The sequence below is a fragment of the Gadus morhua genome, chromosome 22 (genome assembly GCF_902167405.1).
Source record: "Gadus morhua chromosome 22, gadMor3.0, whole genome shotgun sequence".
Lineage (NCBI taxonomy): Eukaryota > Metazoa > Chordata > Actinopteri > Gadiformes > Gadidae > Gadus > Gadus morhua.
In genome coordinates this window covers 6139561-6156792 of record NC_044069.1, presented here as the reverse complement: position 1 = coordinate 6156792, position 17232 = coordinate 6139561, and the positions used below count along the sequence as shown (strand labels likewise).

Genomic DNA, 17232 nt, shown 5'->3' with positions numbered 1-17232 from the left:
TATTGTTACAGAAATCAGCTCTGATTTATCCCAGGGTCGGATGGAGACAGCGGATTTTCTTTGTCCAACGGGCCATTGAGATAAGGTATTTTCGTTCCTCAGTTTATGGTTTTCCACCTTTTCGCTGGGTAACAGATGAGTTGCCAACAAACCAACTTAGTTTCAGATACATTTTTGTTGGACCTTATCAAACATTTCTTATTTGATAAGACTATAAGTCTTATAAGTTATATATGTTAAAGCAACGTGGGGGGTTAAGGTATGTGTAACGCTACCTATATTCCGGTTCATGGGGTTAGGTGTTAGGGTCATCATCTTCACGTGGCTCAAATCGTGCAGCATACTCAGAGAACACCTGCATGGGACCATTTCCTTAATGTGTTAACTAATAAATAAGGGCTGTATCCTTAAGCATGTCTCTTGGCAGCGGCTCTGTGAGAATGTGGCTTTGTGTGAGTCTGAGTCACGCTTCTTCAGAACAGTCATCCAGCCTGTTTGTTCCCCATCCAAACCCACTGTAACCCAAGAGGACGGTCACAATATAGCAGATACGAAACAATGCAATACAATACAGTGACTACAAATAGAGTGTGCTAGATATTGTTATTAAAATGTAAGCCCAGTTGCTGTGTGTGTGTGAGCTGGGTGTGGAACGGTGGTGTGTTTGTGTGTGTGTAAGAGGTTTGGCGTTTAGATTAGAGAAATGTGTTTGTATGGCTTTGCCTTCCTTGGCTCCAAGAGGAACACTTTCTAGGATTCTCGCTCTCTTTATTTGCTCTCCTTTAAATGGATCTCTCTCTATTTCTTACACACACACACACACACACACACACACACACACACACACACACACACACACACACACACACACACACACACACACACACACACACACACACTGCTGTTTCTCTCTCCATCTCTCTCTCTCTGTCTCTCCATGTCGCTCTGTCTCTCCATGTCTCTCTACCCCTCTCTCTCTTTCTTTCTATCCATGCCTCTATCTATCTCTCTCTTTCCTTTACTTAACACACAAAACATCAAAACCTGGTGTTTGATAGCACTTCCCTTGAGATCGTGTGTTGACCAAGGCAGTCCAGTTTACACCCTACTCCTGGTTAACATTCATGTATTCTGATAGCGTGGCTTCTTAACCTGAGGCCATTACTAAAGGTTGAAATTCTTCAACCTACAGTGGTAGCAACTATATTTTATAAATTGAATCCAATTTATAAAATATAATATGTATACATTGTTTCAAATTTGAAACAATGTAGGCCTACAGATCATATGTTGATGTGAAAAAGAGGAGAAAATGCAAAAACACAGAACAACTTTAGTTTTCTTTGGTGTGAAACATTTTTTATGTTTAAAGTTCTGCCTGAATCAGGGCAACTTGATGGCAGCACATTTCATAGAAATGATAAAAGAGCGAAACATCGACACGGACAACCAATATGGTCCTTAGAAGAGTACATTCTGTAACATGTGAATAAATAAACAGCATAACAGTCATAATATACGTAGAGTAAAAATAACTTATGAGTAAAAATGTGCCCCTTTTTGGGTGAATTCAGTCATTGACAAAAAATCTTTCTTTGAGCGACCACATGGATCGCTTTAACAGCTCTTCACACACGCCCATAGAGAGGCCTCTCGCTGTGTAATATTTAGACATCCACACTGTATATTAGTACATTCAGCTTCGTGAAGAACCCTCCCAACAGAAGAACGCTTCTGACGTTCTGCTGGTGTGTTCTCTTCGGAGGTCCACAGAGTAACAGTGGTCTTTGAGCGGTCTTTGCGTTTTCACTCAGTCACCCTGCTCACTCTGAGACCCCATGCTGTCCAAGACCTTCAAGTCCCCGAGGGTCCAACCCCCCTTTAGTTCAGTCTTTCCACCCGTTAGCAGAACTCCTGCCTGCCTTCCCCTTCCAGAGGAAGTGTGGAACCGAGCGAGTCCATTGGCCAGCGCTCTGCCGGCCACGGCGGCCATTTTAGGGTCAAGTTACGACCCCCAACTGCCGCCCGCTAGGCCGCAATTGCGCTTCGTTCTCTAGCTTCTGTCGCTGATGGCGTCCTCTCTCCGTAACAGTGAGGAGGCTGGGTTAGTGGTTTGAGGAGGTGCTGCCGAGGCTGTCTAGGATGCGACGTGCCCCTCCTCCACCACCCTCCTCCACCTCCTCGTCCTCCACGCCTCCAGGACGCCGCGGGTCTGCGCCACGGCGCGCAGCGCTACCGGCGACGACGTTTTCTTCATGTTTTCCCCTGTTTGTTCTCCTGTTAAAAAACACAAGAAAAGGAGGACGTCGGTGAGTACTCAAAGTGTCCGTAAAACACCACACATACCTGAACTTTGGGGTTATAAGTGGACGCGGTTAGGATTATCTGGGGTGAGGCGGTTCACACGGCTGTCAGTCAACAGCGTAGACTTCAACATACTTCGAAAAACAAGTCAAAAGGTGTCTTCGACATGTCACGCACATGTGGTTTTTCTGGTGAATGCGGGGTCGATTCCGTGTGTATGTTTTGGGCTTTTATGTACGAGTCGATGAGTAGCAACAGCAGCCCATCCCCCGCCGGGAGCAGGTCAGCCCGGTGTAGAGACGACATGACGGGACCTGAAAGACGCCGAGCCTCCATTACTGATTCACTCTGACAGTTTGGCCAGGGGGGAATGTGGCGGGACTACGTCTATTTTAGGACAACTCATCGACCAAAATGGAAGACAAACCGTTAATAATTTAAGACCTAGGGGATAAAACCAACGTTTGTCGTCGTGACGTCGGATATTAAATCCGTGGCTTGAGGGATAGTCTAGTTAGAAACCCTTCACTTTAAACCTGTCCGTCAACACGTGGAGTAATCCCTTACAGTAGTACGAGAATTGGTCCGCCTGCCAAGAAACACACTCGCTCCCACGCCTTCGCATTGCGTGAGCGTAAATAATTATCTGTGGGTTTATTTTGCAAAATAAACCCCAGGTATTTCCCTTCTTTTCTGCGTGCCTCCGACTGTCACCGAAGAATTTCGTTTTTTTCTTCCGTACCTTTTCATACTCGGTGTGCGCGCGCAGCCAGCCCCGGAGCAGCGCTCGCCTTCCGCGCGACGGATCTTCTTGCCTAGCGACGTCTTGTTTTGCCTGCAGGATAAAAGGCGTCGGAAACCGCGATTAGATGACAGGACTCATATTTCATGGCGTGTCGCGTAACACAAACAAGTGTGCGTGTGTGCAGCGGAGTGGAAACAATTACGTGGGAGACCAATTATATTATATATAATTCCATATCTATTATTATTATTGTACTCTTAACACATTGGTGCTACGGGCTAGATCTGACTTTAAAAAGGCTCCGAGCCATGTGTTTGAGTTGGCTCGGATTAGAACACGGCTATAGCAGACATCGCCACCATATGACACAATATGCCGTACCTGAGTTGGTGTTCCGGCTGACAGAAGTTGTTACAGGCGCTGTCGTTTCCCTTGAGGCACCTGCAGCGGGCCCCCCCGTGGCTCTTAGCGGGGGGCACCCCGGCAGAGCGCCTCCTTCTCGGCATGTTTCCTAGCCCGTACGAGACGATGCGCCTGGAGAGAAACAATTCAATGATATTAGTCACGATTCTACTAAAAATATAGGGTAACTAACTAACTAACTAACTAACATGAAGATAAACAATGATGATGTTGGATCTAGTTGTTAAGCAGTGGGGGCTACTCACTCTGGCGTGTTGACCCAGATGATGTCCAGGTGACAGAAGTAGACGCACTCGTGGTCGAGGAAGGTCGCGCACGAGCATCGCTTGTTCCTGACGTGGCTCACGAGGCTGGCCGCGGGGACCTCGCTCGCGGGAGCAGACACAACTGCGATAAGGGGAAAGAAAGAAACGTATTTAATTTCAGCAAATGTTTCCCTCATCGTCATGGCTGGATAGTAGTATAGGTCGTCATGCATGAGTGCAAAAAGCTAGACATTTGGAAACGACAGCTTGTAGTTAAACTTTGACACTTGACTTGAAAGTCCGCATCTACTCTTCTCACGGAGCGCATTAAATAGTTGTACACGTGTTAAGAACTGGCATGCTAAATACACAATCCAAAGCTAAATGAGTGAATCGTTGACTATTTACCTGTGTTCAACACCGCGGCCAACATGACGGACAGCAGGGAGGTCACCGCGCGTAAATCCATCTTTAGAAGTATTTCTAACTGGACGACTGCTTGTCTTTCTCACAAAAAATAAGATTGTTTTTTGCGCGAAAGTAATAATCCTACAGGTAGAAGTCACGAAAATCCACTTGTTCTTCTTGAACTTGTGGAGAAAAGCGTTGAATCGATCTGTTGCAGGAGCGTCTTTTTAGTTGCGTCTCTCGGCGAATCGAAGTCTCGAGGTCTAGTGATGTGTACCCACACGAGCAAGCCCAAAGACTTTATATACCAGTGCTTCCCTGCACCCCCACTCCTCCTCCCCCTCCCGCCTCCCCCCTCCCTGGAGGAGTCGCGTGTATAAAGTTTTTTTGTCCTTTGGCTCAATCGCAGACAATGCTGTTTGTTGGTGGTCACCGATAAGCAACGTGCAGGCCGAGATAAGAACTCTGAAATTCCACGGTTCCGAAGAGACCGCGAGGACGGAGACGCCGGGTGGCTGTGAGCCTGTGCCAAGAAAACTTAAAAAACACCCAATCTCTGGTCTGCGGACGACTGGGGGTGCAGATATAGGGTTGAGCCACGAAGGGGCAGCAGAGCGACCAGGATTTCTCATCCGTTTGGTAGACTTTCTCTGGATATTTCGCAGGACGCGAAGGATTGCAGTGTGGCTTTGCGGATTTATTGAGTGTCATAGTCGTAAATAAGGCCAAGACCTGTTATAATTCATAGCGATATGTAGATAGGTATTTTTTTTACGCATACCCTTGGTGAAATCCGTTCTACTTTGATTGTAGGACTATAGGACCTCTATAGTCTGCAGCAGGTTGAGAAATGAACGTTACGATGTATGTTGGTTAAATCTGGATGGATACGGATGGAATGCTGATTGTGTGTTTGTAAAAATGGATGACTGATTGATGTGCTTATGAACAAGTCTACTTGTAGGAAGGCTATTGTCTTAATAGCCTATGAAAGTTTAGTATAGACCTGTGCGTTATCTAACTCTTATAGGCTCATTAGGCTGGACCTACTAGTATGCTAATTACAGTAAGTCATTTAATTTTATCACAATTTTATTGTTAATTATTTTCAGCCTGATCTCAGCCAGTAATTAAATGATTACCCCTATCCGCTAAGAAAAAAGGCTATCCTACTGGAATGTTGGCCAGATAGATTATGTAAATGAAGTCTGTGTCCCTTAAACAATAACGGAAAGTACAGTTTAAAAAAAAGTTAGGAATTCACAGGCCCTATGACAGCAATCAACAACAATACGAATCTTTATTTACTCTGTAATAATGACCGTGAATAGCCGTTAACGGGATGTTGGGCGACTTGCCGTTTTGTGAGCGGAGCGTTGTGCAGTGGCTGACATCCACCACCAGATGTCGATGTTGACCCATCCTTATCTCCTTCACGCGGAGAAAAAACATCGCACAGGTTTGGAGGAAGGCCAAGCTCTCTGAGTGGCCAACGACGTGCGTCGCGACGTAGGTCGCGTCGTAGGTCGCATTGGTCGCGACGTAGGTCGCATTGGTCGCGACGTAGGTCGCATTGGTCGCGACGTAGGTCGCATTGGTCGCGACGTAGGTCGCTCGTCTGGCTGCTTTCAGTCGCTGCGGTCGCTGGCTGGCTTGGTCGCTCAAAAGCTATGGGAGGTCGTTTATCAGTTAATTTGCATGTTAAGGTAACTTAACGGGTTTTTTGCGACAGTTGAAGTGCTAGAAAGCCATGCTCTCTGGCGAAAGCTTCCTACAGCTCTTTATTGCAAATATTATTTTTATATTTTTATATTGAAGTAGGCCTACAGTTTAAAATGATGAAATCGTTGGTCTATCAGTGTCAATAAAATATAATAGTAATTTGGGGCGGATTCAAATAATGTATTTAAGATATTTTATAGCCTATTTGTTTTGTTAAATGACAGTAAGCCTAATAAGGTATTTATACACAAAGTTCTTCGTTATAGAGTGATATATTAGTAGTAATTTGGGGCGCATTCTAATAATGTATTTTATATATTATATATAGCCTTTTTGTTTTGTTAAATGTCATGAAGCCTAATAAGGTATGTTATGCACAAAGTTCTTCGTTATAGAGTGATATAGGTTGATATAAGTGCAAGATGTGGAAGATTTTGTCACAGTGGTACAAGCGGTAGTGACGCCTGGTTGCTAATCAAGAAGGCGGTTGTTCGATTCTCTCCGGGGTCAGACACATTTCTGTTCTTTCAGTCAAACTTACTGAAGAAATCGGCCTCTTTCATTTGAACATTTTTGTATGATTTAGTAGGATGGTACTAAATCAGCAGCTGGCAGCTGGCTCTGGCAGGCTGACCGACTAGGTCGCGACCATAAAAGCGTCGCGACCCTTTTGGCGGCAAATAGGTCGCAACCAACCAGAGGTATGGCTGAATGAGCGACCTGTGGCAGCCAGCCATTGTCACCATGGCTGCTACCATAACAAAAAGCCTATATGTTATCAGTTAACATCTCATTGAACAGAATAAATACACTTGCGTCAGTATAATAAAAACGTACATACAATAATATATAGGCCCATTGGTCTATCCATCTATATTTAAGTAATACAGTGATGTGTACACATTTATATTGATTATATTGAATAGCCTATTGATCTGTTAAACGTCAAAGACTATTAAAATGTCCTATGAAGAAAGTTATAGTGTAATATACAACACTGTCGAAATGTATCGAATAAAATATAGGGGGTAACACCAGGGACGCGGGAAGTCAGTCCCAGGGGGGGGGTGCTGAGAGAGAGTCTATATAATGACGTCATAATAAATGCTGCGCAACATCCATTGTTTACAGAGACGAGATGACCGGTGACGTCACATTCAGGGCTCCGCTCTGATAAACACTCTACTGGTGTGTAAAAAGAGTTCTGCCAAATATCCACTGTTATTCACAAACGTTAGCAAGTAAACAATGTGGAAATTATGCCTAACCCACTGGAGACCGCGGCTCAATTTCTGTGGAAAACACAATATCTTTAATTTTAAACGTAACGCTATCATGTCATATATAACCACAGATACTTAATTTACAAATCTCAGTGGGTAGTGGAGAGAGCTGTGAGCCTACCCACTGAAGAACGGGGTTCAAGTCCGGTTGATGTCTGTTGGAAGACTCTTATCGCTATTTCATGCGAATTATAAAGTCAAGTAAAACCATTGAGTTCTCTTTATCCGGTGTCTTGATGGTGCATTGATAATTTCGGAAGTTATCACTCTAAACAGCTCAGGTTCGGATCCCCGCAAAAACGTCGACAGGGGTACCACTGTCATTTTTTATCGGCCGTCATGAAATAAACATAAGGGGTAACACTGGCGATATTTATCAAATAAAACATAGGGGGTAACACTGTTGTTTTCCTTTTGTCGTCATGAAAAAAAACATAAGGGTTGAAAAAAAACATAACTGTGTTTTTTTATTGGTCGTCATGAAAAAAAACATAAGGGGTAGCACTGTTGTTTTTTATTGGTCGTCATGAAAAAAAACATAAAGGGTAACGCTGTTGTTTTTTATTGGTCGTCATGAAAAAAAAACATAAGGGGTAACACTGTTGTTTTTTATTGGTCGTCATGAAAAAAACATAAAGGGTAACACTGTTGTCTTTGTCAAATAAAATATAAGGGGTAACAACACTGTCGCTTTTTATTGGTCGTCATGAAAAAAACCATAAGGGAAATAATAGAACTACACAGATACATTTTAATGTCATTTATATCCTCTTTATTGATTATTGGGTAATATCATCGCCTCAGTGGTGCAGTGGAGTGCACTCTGCCTAACCCACTGGAGACCGCGGCTCAATTTCTGTGGAAATTTCAATATCTTGAATTTTAAACTTCATGCTATCATGTCTATTGCATATATAACCTCAGACATAATTAAATTGCAAATCTCAGTGGGAAGTGGAGAGAGCTGTGAGCTATCCTCCTGGGGACCGGGGTTCAAGTCCGGTTGATCTCATCTTCTGGAATACTCTTATCTCTATTTCATGCGAATTATAAAGTCAAGTAAAACCTTTGTGATGACTCTATCCGGTGTCTTGATGGTGCATTGATAAGTTCGGAGGTTAACACTCTAAAAAGCTCTCGTTCGGATCCACGAAAAAACGTCGACAGGGGTACCACTGTCGTTATTTATTGGTCAACATGGAAAAAACAGGAGGGGTAACACTGTCGATATTAATCAAATAAAACATAGGGGGTGGCACTGTCGTTTTTCTTTGGTCGTCATGAAAAAAAACATAAGGGGTAACACTGTCGTTTTTATCAAATGAAATATAAGGGGTAACACTGTTGTTTTTTTATTGGTCGTCATGAATAAAAACATAAGGGGTAATACTGTTGTTTTTTATTGGTCATCATGAAAAAAAACATAAGGGGTAACGTAACACTGTTGTCTTTGTCAAATAAAATATAAGGGGTAACACTGTCGTATATTATTGGTCGTAATGAAAAAAAACATAAAAAAAAAACATTATTGTCCTTCTCAAATAAAATATAAGGGGTATCACTGTTGTTTTTCATCAATCATCATGGGAAAAAAACATAAGGGGTAACACTGTCGATATTTATCAAATAAAACACAGGGGGTAACACTATTGTTTTTCTTTGGACGTCATGAAAAAAAACATAAGGGATAACACTGTTGTTTTTTATTGGTCGTCATGAAAAAAAACATAAGGGGTAACAGTGTTGTTTTTTATTGGTCGTCATGAAAAAAAACACAAGGGGTAACACTGTTGTTTTTCTTTGGTCGTCATGAAAAAAAACATAAGGGGAAACACTGTTGTTTTTTATCAGTTGTCATGAAAAAAAACATCTAAAAAAAAAAGAAAATTGTCCCTCTCAAACAAAATATAAGGGGCATCACCGTTGTTTTTCATCAGTCATCATGGGAAAAAAACATAAGGGGTAATACTGTCGATATTTATCAAATAAAACATAGAGGGTAACACTGTTGTTTTTCTTTGGACGTCATGAAAAAAAACATAAGGGGTAACACTGTTGTTTTTATCGAATGAAACATAAGGGGTAACACTGTTGTTTTTTTATTGGTCGTCATGAATAAAAACATAAGGGGTAATACTGTTGTTTTTTATTGGTCGTCATAAAAAAAACATAAGGGGCAACGGAACACTGTTGTCTTTGTCAAATAAAATATAAGGGGTAACACTGTCGTATTTTATCGGTCGTAATGAAAAAAATCATATCAAAAAAAAAGAAAATTGTCCTTCTCAAATAAAATATAAGGGGTATCACTGTTGTTTTTCATCAGTCATCATGGGAAAAAAACATAAGGGGTAACACATTCGATATTTATCAAATAAAACATAGGGGGTAACACTGTTGTTTTTCTTTGGACGTCATGAAAAAAAAACAAAGGGGTAACACTGTTGTTTTTTATTGGTCGTCATGAAAAAAAACATAAGGGGAAACACTGTTGTTTTTTATTGGTCATCATGAAAAAAAACATATAAAAAAAAAAAAAATTGTCCTTCTCAAATAAAATATAAGGGGTATCACTGTTGTTTTTCTTTGGCCGTCATGAAAAAAAACACAAGGGGTAACACTGTTGTTTTTTATGGGTCATCATGAAAAAAATCACAAGGGGTAACACTGTTGTTTTTTATTGGTCGTCATGCAAAAAGACATAAGGGGTAACACTGTTGTTTTTTATTGGTCGTCATGAAAAAAAACATAAGGGGTAACACTGTCGTTTTTTATTGGTCGTCATGAAAAAAAACATAAGGGGTAACACTGTTGTTTTTTATTGGTCGTCATGAAAAAAACCATAAGGGGTAACACTGTTTGTTTTTTACTGGTCGTCATGAAAAAAAAAAAAAGGGGTAACTCTGTTGTTTTTTATCGGTCGTCATGAAAAAAAACATGAGGGGCAACACTGTTGTTTTTTATTGGTCGTCATGAAAAAAAACATAAGGGCTAACACTGTTGTTTTTTATTGGTCATCATGAAAAAAAACATGTAAAAAAAAAAAATTGTCCTTCTCAAATAAAATATAAGGGTTATCACTGTTGTTTTTCTTTGGCCGTCATGAAAAAAAACACAAGGGGTAACACTGTTGTTTTTTATGGGTCATCATGAAAAAAATCACAAGGGGTAACACTGTTGTTTTTTATTGGTCGTCATGCAAAAAGACATAAGGGGTAACACTGTTGTTTTTTATTGGTCGTCATGAAAAAAAACATAAGGGGTAACACTGTTGTTTTTTATTGGTCGTCATGAAAAAAAACATAAGGGGTAACTCTGTTGCTTTTCATCGGTCGTCATGAAAAAAAACATGAGGGGTAACACTTTTGTTTTTTATTGGTCGTCATGAAAAAAAACATAAGGGGTAACACCGTTGTTTTTTATTGGTCTTCATGAAAAAAACCACAAGGGGTAACACTGTTGTTTTTCTTTGGTCGTCATGAAAAAAAACATAAGAGGTAACACTGTTGTTTTTTATTGGTCGTCATGAAAAAAAACATAAGGGGTAACTCTGTTGTTTTTTATCGGTCGTCATGAAAAAAAACATAAGGGGTAACACTGTTGTTTTTTATCGGTCGTCATGAAAAAAAACATAAGGGGTAACACTGTTGTTTTTTATTGGTCTTCATGAAAAAAACCACAAGGGGTAACACTGTTGTTTTTCTTTGGTCGTCATGAAAAAAAACATAAGAGGTAACACTGTTGTTTTTTATTGGTCGTCATGAAAAAAAACATAAGGGGAAACACTGTTGTTTTTTATTGGTCATCATGAAAAAAAACATATAAAAAAAAAAAAATTTGTCCTTCTCAAATAAAATATAAGGGGTGTCACTGTTGTTTTTCTTTGGCCGTCATGAAAAAAAACACAAGGGGTAACACTGTTGTTTTTTATGGGTCATCATGAAAAAAATCACAAGGGGTAACACTGTTGTTTTTTATTGGTCGTCATGCAAAAAGACATAAGGGGTAACACTGTTGTTTTTTATTGGTCGTCATGAAAAAAAACATGAGGGGTAACAGTGTCGTTTTTTATTGGTCGTCATGAAAAAAAACATAAGGGGTAACACTGTTGTTTTTTATTGGTCGTCATGAAAAAAACCATAAGGGGTAACACTGTTGTTTTTTATTGGTCGTCATGAAAAAAAACATAAGGGGTAACTCTGTTGTTTTTTATCGGTCGTCATGAAAAAAAACATGAGGGGTAACACTTCTGTTTTTTATTGGTCGTCATGAAAAAAAACATAAGGGGTAACACTGTTGTTTTTTATTGGTCTTCATGAAAAAAACCACAAGGGGTAACACTGTTGTTTTTCTTTGGTCGTCATGAAAAAAAACATAAGAGGTAACACTGTTGTTTTTTATTGGTCGTCATGAAAAAAAACATAAGGGGTAACACTGCTGTTTTTTATTGGTCGTCATGAAAAAAACCATAAGGGGTAACACTGTTCTTTTTTATTGGTCTTCATGAAAAAAACCACAAGGGGTAACACTGTTGTTTTTCTTTGGTCGTCATGAAAAAAAACATAAGAGGTAACACTGTTGTTTTTTATTGGTCGTCATGAAAAAAAACATAAGGGGAAACACTGTTGTTTTTTATTGGTCATCATGAAAAAAAACATAAGGGGTAACTCTGTTGTTTTTTATCGGTCGTCATGAAAAAAAACATGAGGGGTAACACTTTTGTTTTTTATTGGTCGTCATGAAAAAAAACATAAGGGGTAACACTGTTGTTTTTTATTGGTCTTCATGAAAAAAAACACAAGGGGTAACACTGTTGTTTTTCTTTGGTCGTCATGAAAAAAAACATAAGAGGTAACACTGTTGTTTTTTATTGGTCGTCATGAAAAAAAACATAAGGGGTAACTCTGTTGTTTTTTATCGGTCGTCATGAAAAAAAACATAAGGGGTAACACTGCTGTTTTTTATTGGTCGTCATGAAAAAAAACATAAGGGGTAACACTGTTCTTTTTTATTGGTCTTCATGAAAAAAACCACAAGGGGTAACACTGTTGTTTTTCTTTGGTCGTCATGAAAAAAAACATAAGAGGTAACACTGTTGTTTTTTATTGGTCGTCATGAAAAAAACATAAGGGGAAACACTGTTGTTTTTTATTGGTCATCATGAAAAAAAACATAAGGGGTAACTCTGTTGTTTTTTATCGGTCGTCATGAAAAAAAACATGAGGGGTAACACTTTTGTTTTTTATTGGTCGTCATGAAAAAAAACATAAGGGGTAACACTGTTGTTTTTTATTGGTCTTCATGAAAAAAACCACAAGGGGTAACACTGTTGTTTTTCTTTGGTCGTCATGAAAAAAAACATAAGAGGTAACACTGTTGTTTTTTATTGGTCGTCATGAAAAAAAACATAAGGGGTAACACTGTTGTTTTTTATTGGTCGTCATGAAAAAAAACATAAGGGGTAACACTGTTGTTTTTTATTGGTCTTCATGAAAAAAACCACAAGGGGTAACACTGTTGTTTTTTATTGGTCGTCATGAAAAAAAACATAAGGGGTAACACTGTCGTTTTTTATTGGTCGTCATGAAAAAAAACATAAGGGGTAATACTGTCGTTTTTCATTGGTCGTCATGAAAAAAAACATAAGGGGTAACACTGTTGTTTTTTATTGGTCGTCATGAAAAAAACCATAAGGGGTAACACTGTTGTTTTTTATTGGTCGTCATGAAAAAAAACATAAGGGGTAACTCTGTTGTTTTTTATCGGTCGTCATGAAAAAAAACATGAGGGGCAACACTTGTTGTTTTTTATCGGTCGTCATGAAAAAAAACATAAGGGAAACAATAGAAATACACACATACATTTTAATGTCATGTATATCCTCTTTATTGATGATTGATTAATGCATTTTGTCTTCGCCTCTGTGGTGCAGTGGAGTGCATTCTGCCTATCCCCCTGGAGAACGGGGTTCAAGTCCGGGTGATGTCATCTGTTGAAATGTCGAAATTTATCGAATAATACATAAGGGGTAACACTGTCGTTTTTTATTGGTCGTCATGAAAAAAAACATAAGCGGTAACACGGTTGTTTTTTATTGGTCGTCATGAAAAAAAACATAAGGGGTAACACTGTCGTTTTTTATTGGTCGTCATGAATAAAAACATAAGGGGTAACACTGTTGTTTTTTATTGGTCGTCATGAAAAAAAACATAAGGGGTACCGTAGGGGTACCATAAGGGGTAGTGTTGTTTATTATTGGTCGTCATGAAAAAAAATATAAGGGGTAACACTGTCGTTTTTTATTGGTCGTCATGAATAAAAACATAAGGGGTATCACTGTAGTTTTCTATTGGTCGTCATGAAAAAAAACATAAGGGGTAACACTGTTGTTTTTTATTGGTCGTCATGAAAAAAAACATAAGGGGTACCGTAGGGGTACCATAAGGGGTAGTGTTGTTTATTATTGGTCGTCATGAAAAAAACGTAAGGGGTAACACTGTCGTTTTTTATTGGTCGTCATGAAAAAAAACATAAGGGGTAACACTGTCGTTTTTTATTGGTCGTCATGAATAAAAACATAAGGGGTAACACTGTTGTTTTTTATTGGTCGTCATGAAAAAAAAAAAAAACATAAGGGGTAACACTGTTGTTTTTTATTGGTCGTCATGAATACAAACATAAGGGGTAACACTGTTGTTTTTTATTGGTCGTCATGAAAAAAAACATAAGGGGTAACACTGTTGTTTTTTATTGGTCGTCATGAAAAAAAACATAAGGGGTACCGTAGGGGTACCATAAGGGGTAGTGTTGTTTATTATTGGTCGTCATGAAAAAAAACATAAGGGGTAACACTGTCGTTTTTTATTGGTCGTCATGAAAAAAAACATAAGGGGTACCGTAGGGGTACCATAAGGGGTAGTGTTGTTTATTATTGGTCGTCATGAAAAAAACATAAGGGGTAACACTGTCGATATTGATCAAATAAAACATAGGGGGTAACACTGTTGTTTTTCTTTGGACGTCATGAAAAAAAACATAAGGGGTAACACTGTTGTTTTTTATTGGTCGTCATGAAATAAAACATAAGGGGTAACGCTAGTGTTTTTTATTGGTCGTCATGAATAAAAACATAAGGGGTAACACTGTTGTTTTTTATTGGTCGTCATGAAAAAAAACATAAGGGGTAACACTGTCGTTTTTTATTGGTCGTCATGAATAAAAACATAAGGGGTAACACTGTTGTTTTTTATTGGTCGTCATGAAAAAAAACATAAGGGGTAACACTGTTGTTTTTTATTGGTCGTCATGAAAAAAAACATAAGGGGTACCGTAGGGGTACCATAAGGGGTAGTGTTGTTTATTATTGGTCGTCATGAAAAAAACATAAGGGGTAACACTGTCGTTTTTTATTGGTCGTCATGAAAAAAAACATAAGGGGTAACACTGTCGTTTTTTATTGGTCGTCATGAAAAAAAACATAAGGGGTAACACCGTCGTTTTTTATTGGTCGTCATGAAAAAAAACATAAGGGGTAACACCGTCGTTTTTTATTGGTCGTCATGAAAAAAAACATAAGGGGTAACATTGTCCTTTTTTATCGGTCGTCATGAAAAAAATCATAAGGGAAATAATAGAAATACACACATACATTTTAATGTCATGTATATCCTCTTTATTGATGATTGATTAATTAGGGGTCCAAGCCAACAGGTTGGATCCCTATTGTTTTTGTAAGGATTATTATTATTATACTTCCCATCTAGAAGTGGTACCACAGCCCAAACAGTAAATGGTGCACACGCGCCAATTGCATCACTAGATCCAGGTCCGTGAATACTACGCAGACGACCAAATCCAGACACGCCGGCCACTAGGTGGCGCTATACCAAGGAAAGACGCGTTTGGGGCTATAACTCCCACACCGAACCTCCCACAGTCAAAAACTTGTACCCACTTATTCACTGGAGTCTGCTGCATCTTTTGGCATAGGCCACGCCCATTTGCGTCTAGAATTTTTTTTCGCAAAATCGCGAAAACCGCAAAAGTGTTTCTTCCATACTCCTCCCACATTTCTCGACCAATCAACACCAAACTTTGCACACGACATCTTCAGACGCACACGAAAAGAAAAACTCAAACACTTTTTGATCCGACCTTCGATTACGAAACGGTGGCGTTTTGAATATTTGTTTATAAGCTAAATTAGACGTCGAATATCAAAAATCCAAAGAAATCCAAAATTAGACATCGGATCAAGTCCAATTTTTTGAGACATGTCGATGCTCCACTTAATGGCGTTCGATAAAAAAATCGGAAATTTTCGCCATAAGGGGGCGCAATAAACGAGGAAATTGTATATCTTCTCATTTGCCAGAGGAATGTTCTTCAAACTCAAGGGAAACCATCAAGGGGCAATCCCTAGTCTATATAGACAATATGGCCAAGAATTATTAATGTGGGCGGGAGTTATTTGGAAAAGGAAAATTGTCTTTGGAAAAATTCGCCACAAGGGGGTGCAAAAAAACGACGACATTGTCTATCTCCTATTTGGCCAATGGAATGTTCTGAAAACGCGTTTCAGGCTATAACTCCCACACCGAAGCTCCCACAGTCAAAACCTTTATATCCACATGTTGTTCACGGTAGCGTTTTGAATACTTGCTTCGCGTTGTGCCGGCGAAACGCACATTTCTTGTCGCGTTGTGCCGGCGAAATGCACACTTCTTGGACCCCTGCATAACTGCTTGCAGTTCTAGTTTGTTTTGTCTTCGCCACAGTGGTGCAGTGGAGTGCACTCAGCCTAACCCCCTGGAGACCGGGGTTCAAGTCCGGTTGATGTGTTCTGTTGAAATGTTGAAATTTATCAAATAAAACATAGGGGCTAACACTGTCGTTACTTATTGGTCGTCCTGAAAAAAAAATAAGGGGCAACACTGTCGTCTTTTATTGGTCGTCATGAAAAAAAACATAAGGGGTAACACTGTCGTTTAGGTGGGGGCATATCCTAGGTCCCTTCTTCCATTAGGTCATCAGATTGACTCCCAGCTCAATCCCAGTGTTATTCTATATTTTAGTTATATAATCAAATGTATTCTTATGAATGTTCTGTTTAGCGTTACATTGAGACGGTTCATCTCTTTATTAGTCATTGCGTACTCAACACAGAATGATCTCTGCATATATAATAATAAAAAAAATAAATGGACATGGGGAGAGAGACAGACAGGCTCCACACGGGGAGAGAAAGAGGCTCCACACGGGGAGAGAGAGAGACAGGCTCCACACAGGGAGAGAGAGAGACAGGCTCCACACGGGGAGAGAGAGAGAGAGACAGACAGGCTCCACACGGGGAGAGAGACAGACAGGCTCCACACGGGGAGAGAGAGAGAGACAGGCTCCAACACGGGGAGAGAGAGAGACAGGCTCCACACGGGGAGAGAGAGAGAGAGACATGCTCCACACGGGGAGAGAGACAGACAGGCTCCACACGGGGAGAGAGAGAGAGACAGGCTCCAACACGGGGAGAGAGAGAGACAGGCTCCACACGGCGAGATAGAAAGACAGACCCCCACCGGGTTTGAACCGGGGACCTTATGGCTGTGAGGCAGCAGTGCTAACCACTGTGCCAGCACGACCCCGGTGGTAGAGGATGAACGTATTTGAGTACATTCAGCGTCATCATCTAGTGGTAATAAGCTCAAGAAGCGCATGGACATGAATGTCCGAAAAAAAACATAAGGGTTTTTTTATTGGTCGTCATGAAAAAAACATAAGGGGTAACACTGTCGATATTTATCAAATAAAACATAGGGGGTAACACTGTTGTTTTTCTTTGGACGTCATGAAAAAAAACATAAGGGGTAACACTGTTGTTTTTTATTGGTCGTCATGAAAAAAAACATAAGGGGTAATGCTGTTGTTTTTTATTGGTCTTCATGAAAAAAAACACAAGGGGTAACACTGTTGTTTTTCATTGATCCTCATGAAAAAAAACATAAGGGGTAACACTGTTGATTTTTATTGGTCGTCATGAAAAAAAACATAAGGGGTAACACTGTTGTTTTTTTATTGGTCGTCATGAAAAAAAACATAAATGGTAACA

At 39.8% G+C, this 17232-nt stretch overlaps 1 protein-coding gene across 2 annotated transcripts; it reads right to left on the bottom strand.

Annotated features, from left to right (window-relative positions):
• Positions 1 to 1337: 1337 nt before the first annotated feature.
• Positions 1338 to 4416, bottom strand: edn1 (endothelin 1). Of its 2 annotated transcripts, none has more exons than XM_030346419.1 (5): positions 4126 to 4416; positions 3718 to 3859; positions 3431 to 3583; positions 3047 to 3139; positions 1338 to 2277 (listed from the first exon to the last, which is right to left on the bottom strand). In XM_030346419.1, the coding sequence occupies exons 1-5, from the start codon at positions 4184 to 4186 to the stop codon at positions 2106 to 2108; spliced, it is 621 nt and encodes a 206-aa protein (XP_030202279.1). In that variant the 5' UTR covers positions 4187 to 4416; the 3' UTR covers positions 1338 to 2105. The 2 variants fall into 2 exon arrangements, with proteins under 2 accessions (XP_030202279.1, XP_030202280.1); XM_030346420.1 differs by having other exon boundaries at positions 1338 to 2274.
• Between the last annotated feature and the right edge of the window lie 12816 nt (positions 4417 to 17232).

Coding starts and splice junctions, on each gene's coding strand:
- edn1 (XM_030346419.1), bottom strand. CDS start 4,186: ATGGATTTACGCGCGGTGACCTCCCTGCTGTCCGTCATGTTGGCCGCG. Junction 3,860..4,125: donor GGCCGCGGTGTTGAACACAG/GTAAATAGTCAA, acceptor CCCTTATCGCAG/TTGTGTCTGCTCCCGCGAGC. Junction 3,584..3,717: donor ATCTGGGTCAACACGCCAGA/GTGAGTAGCCCC, acceptor GTTTCTCTCCAG/GCGCATCGTCTCGTACGGGC.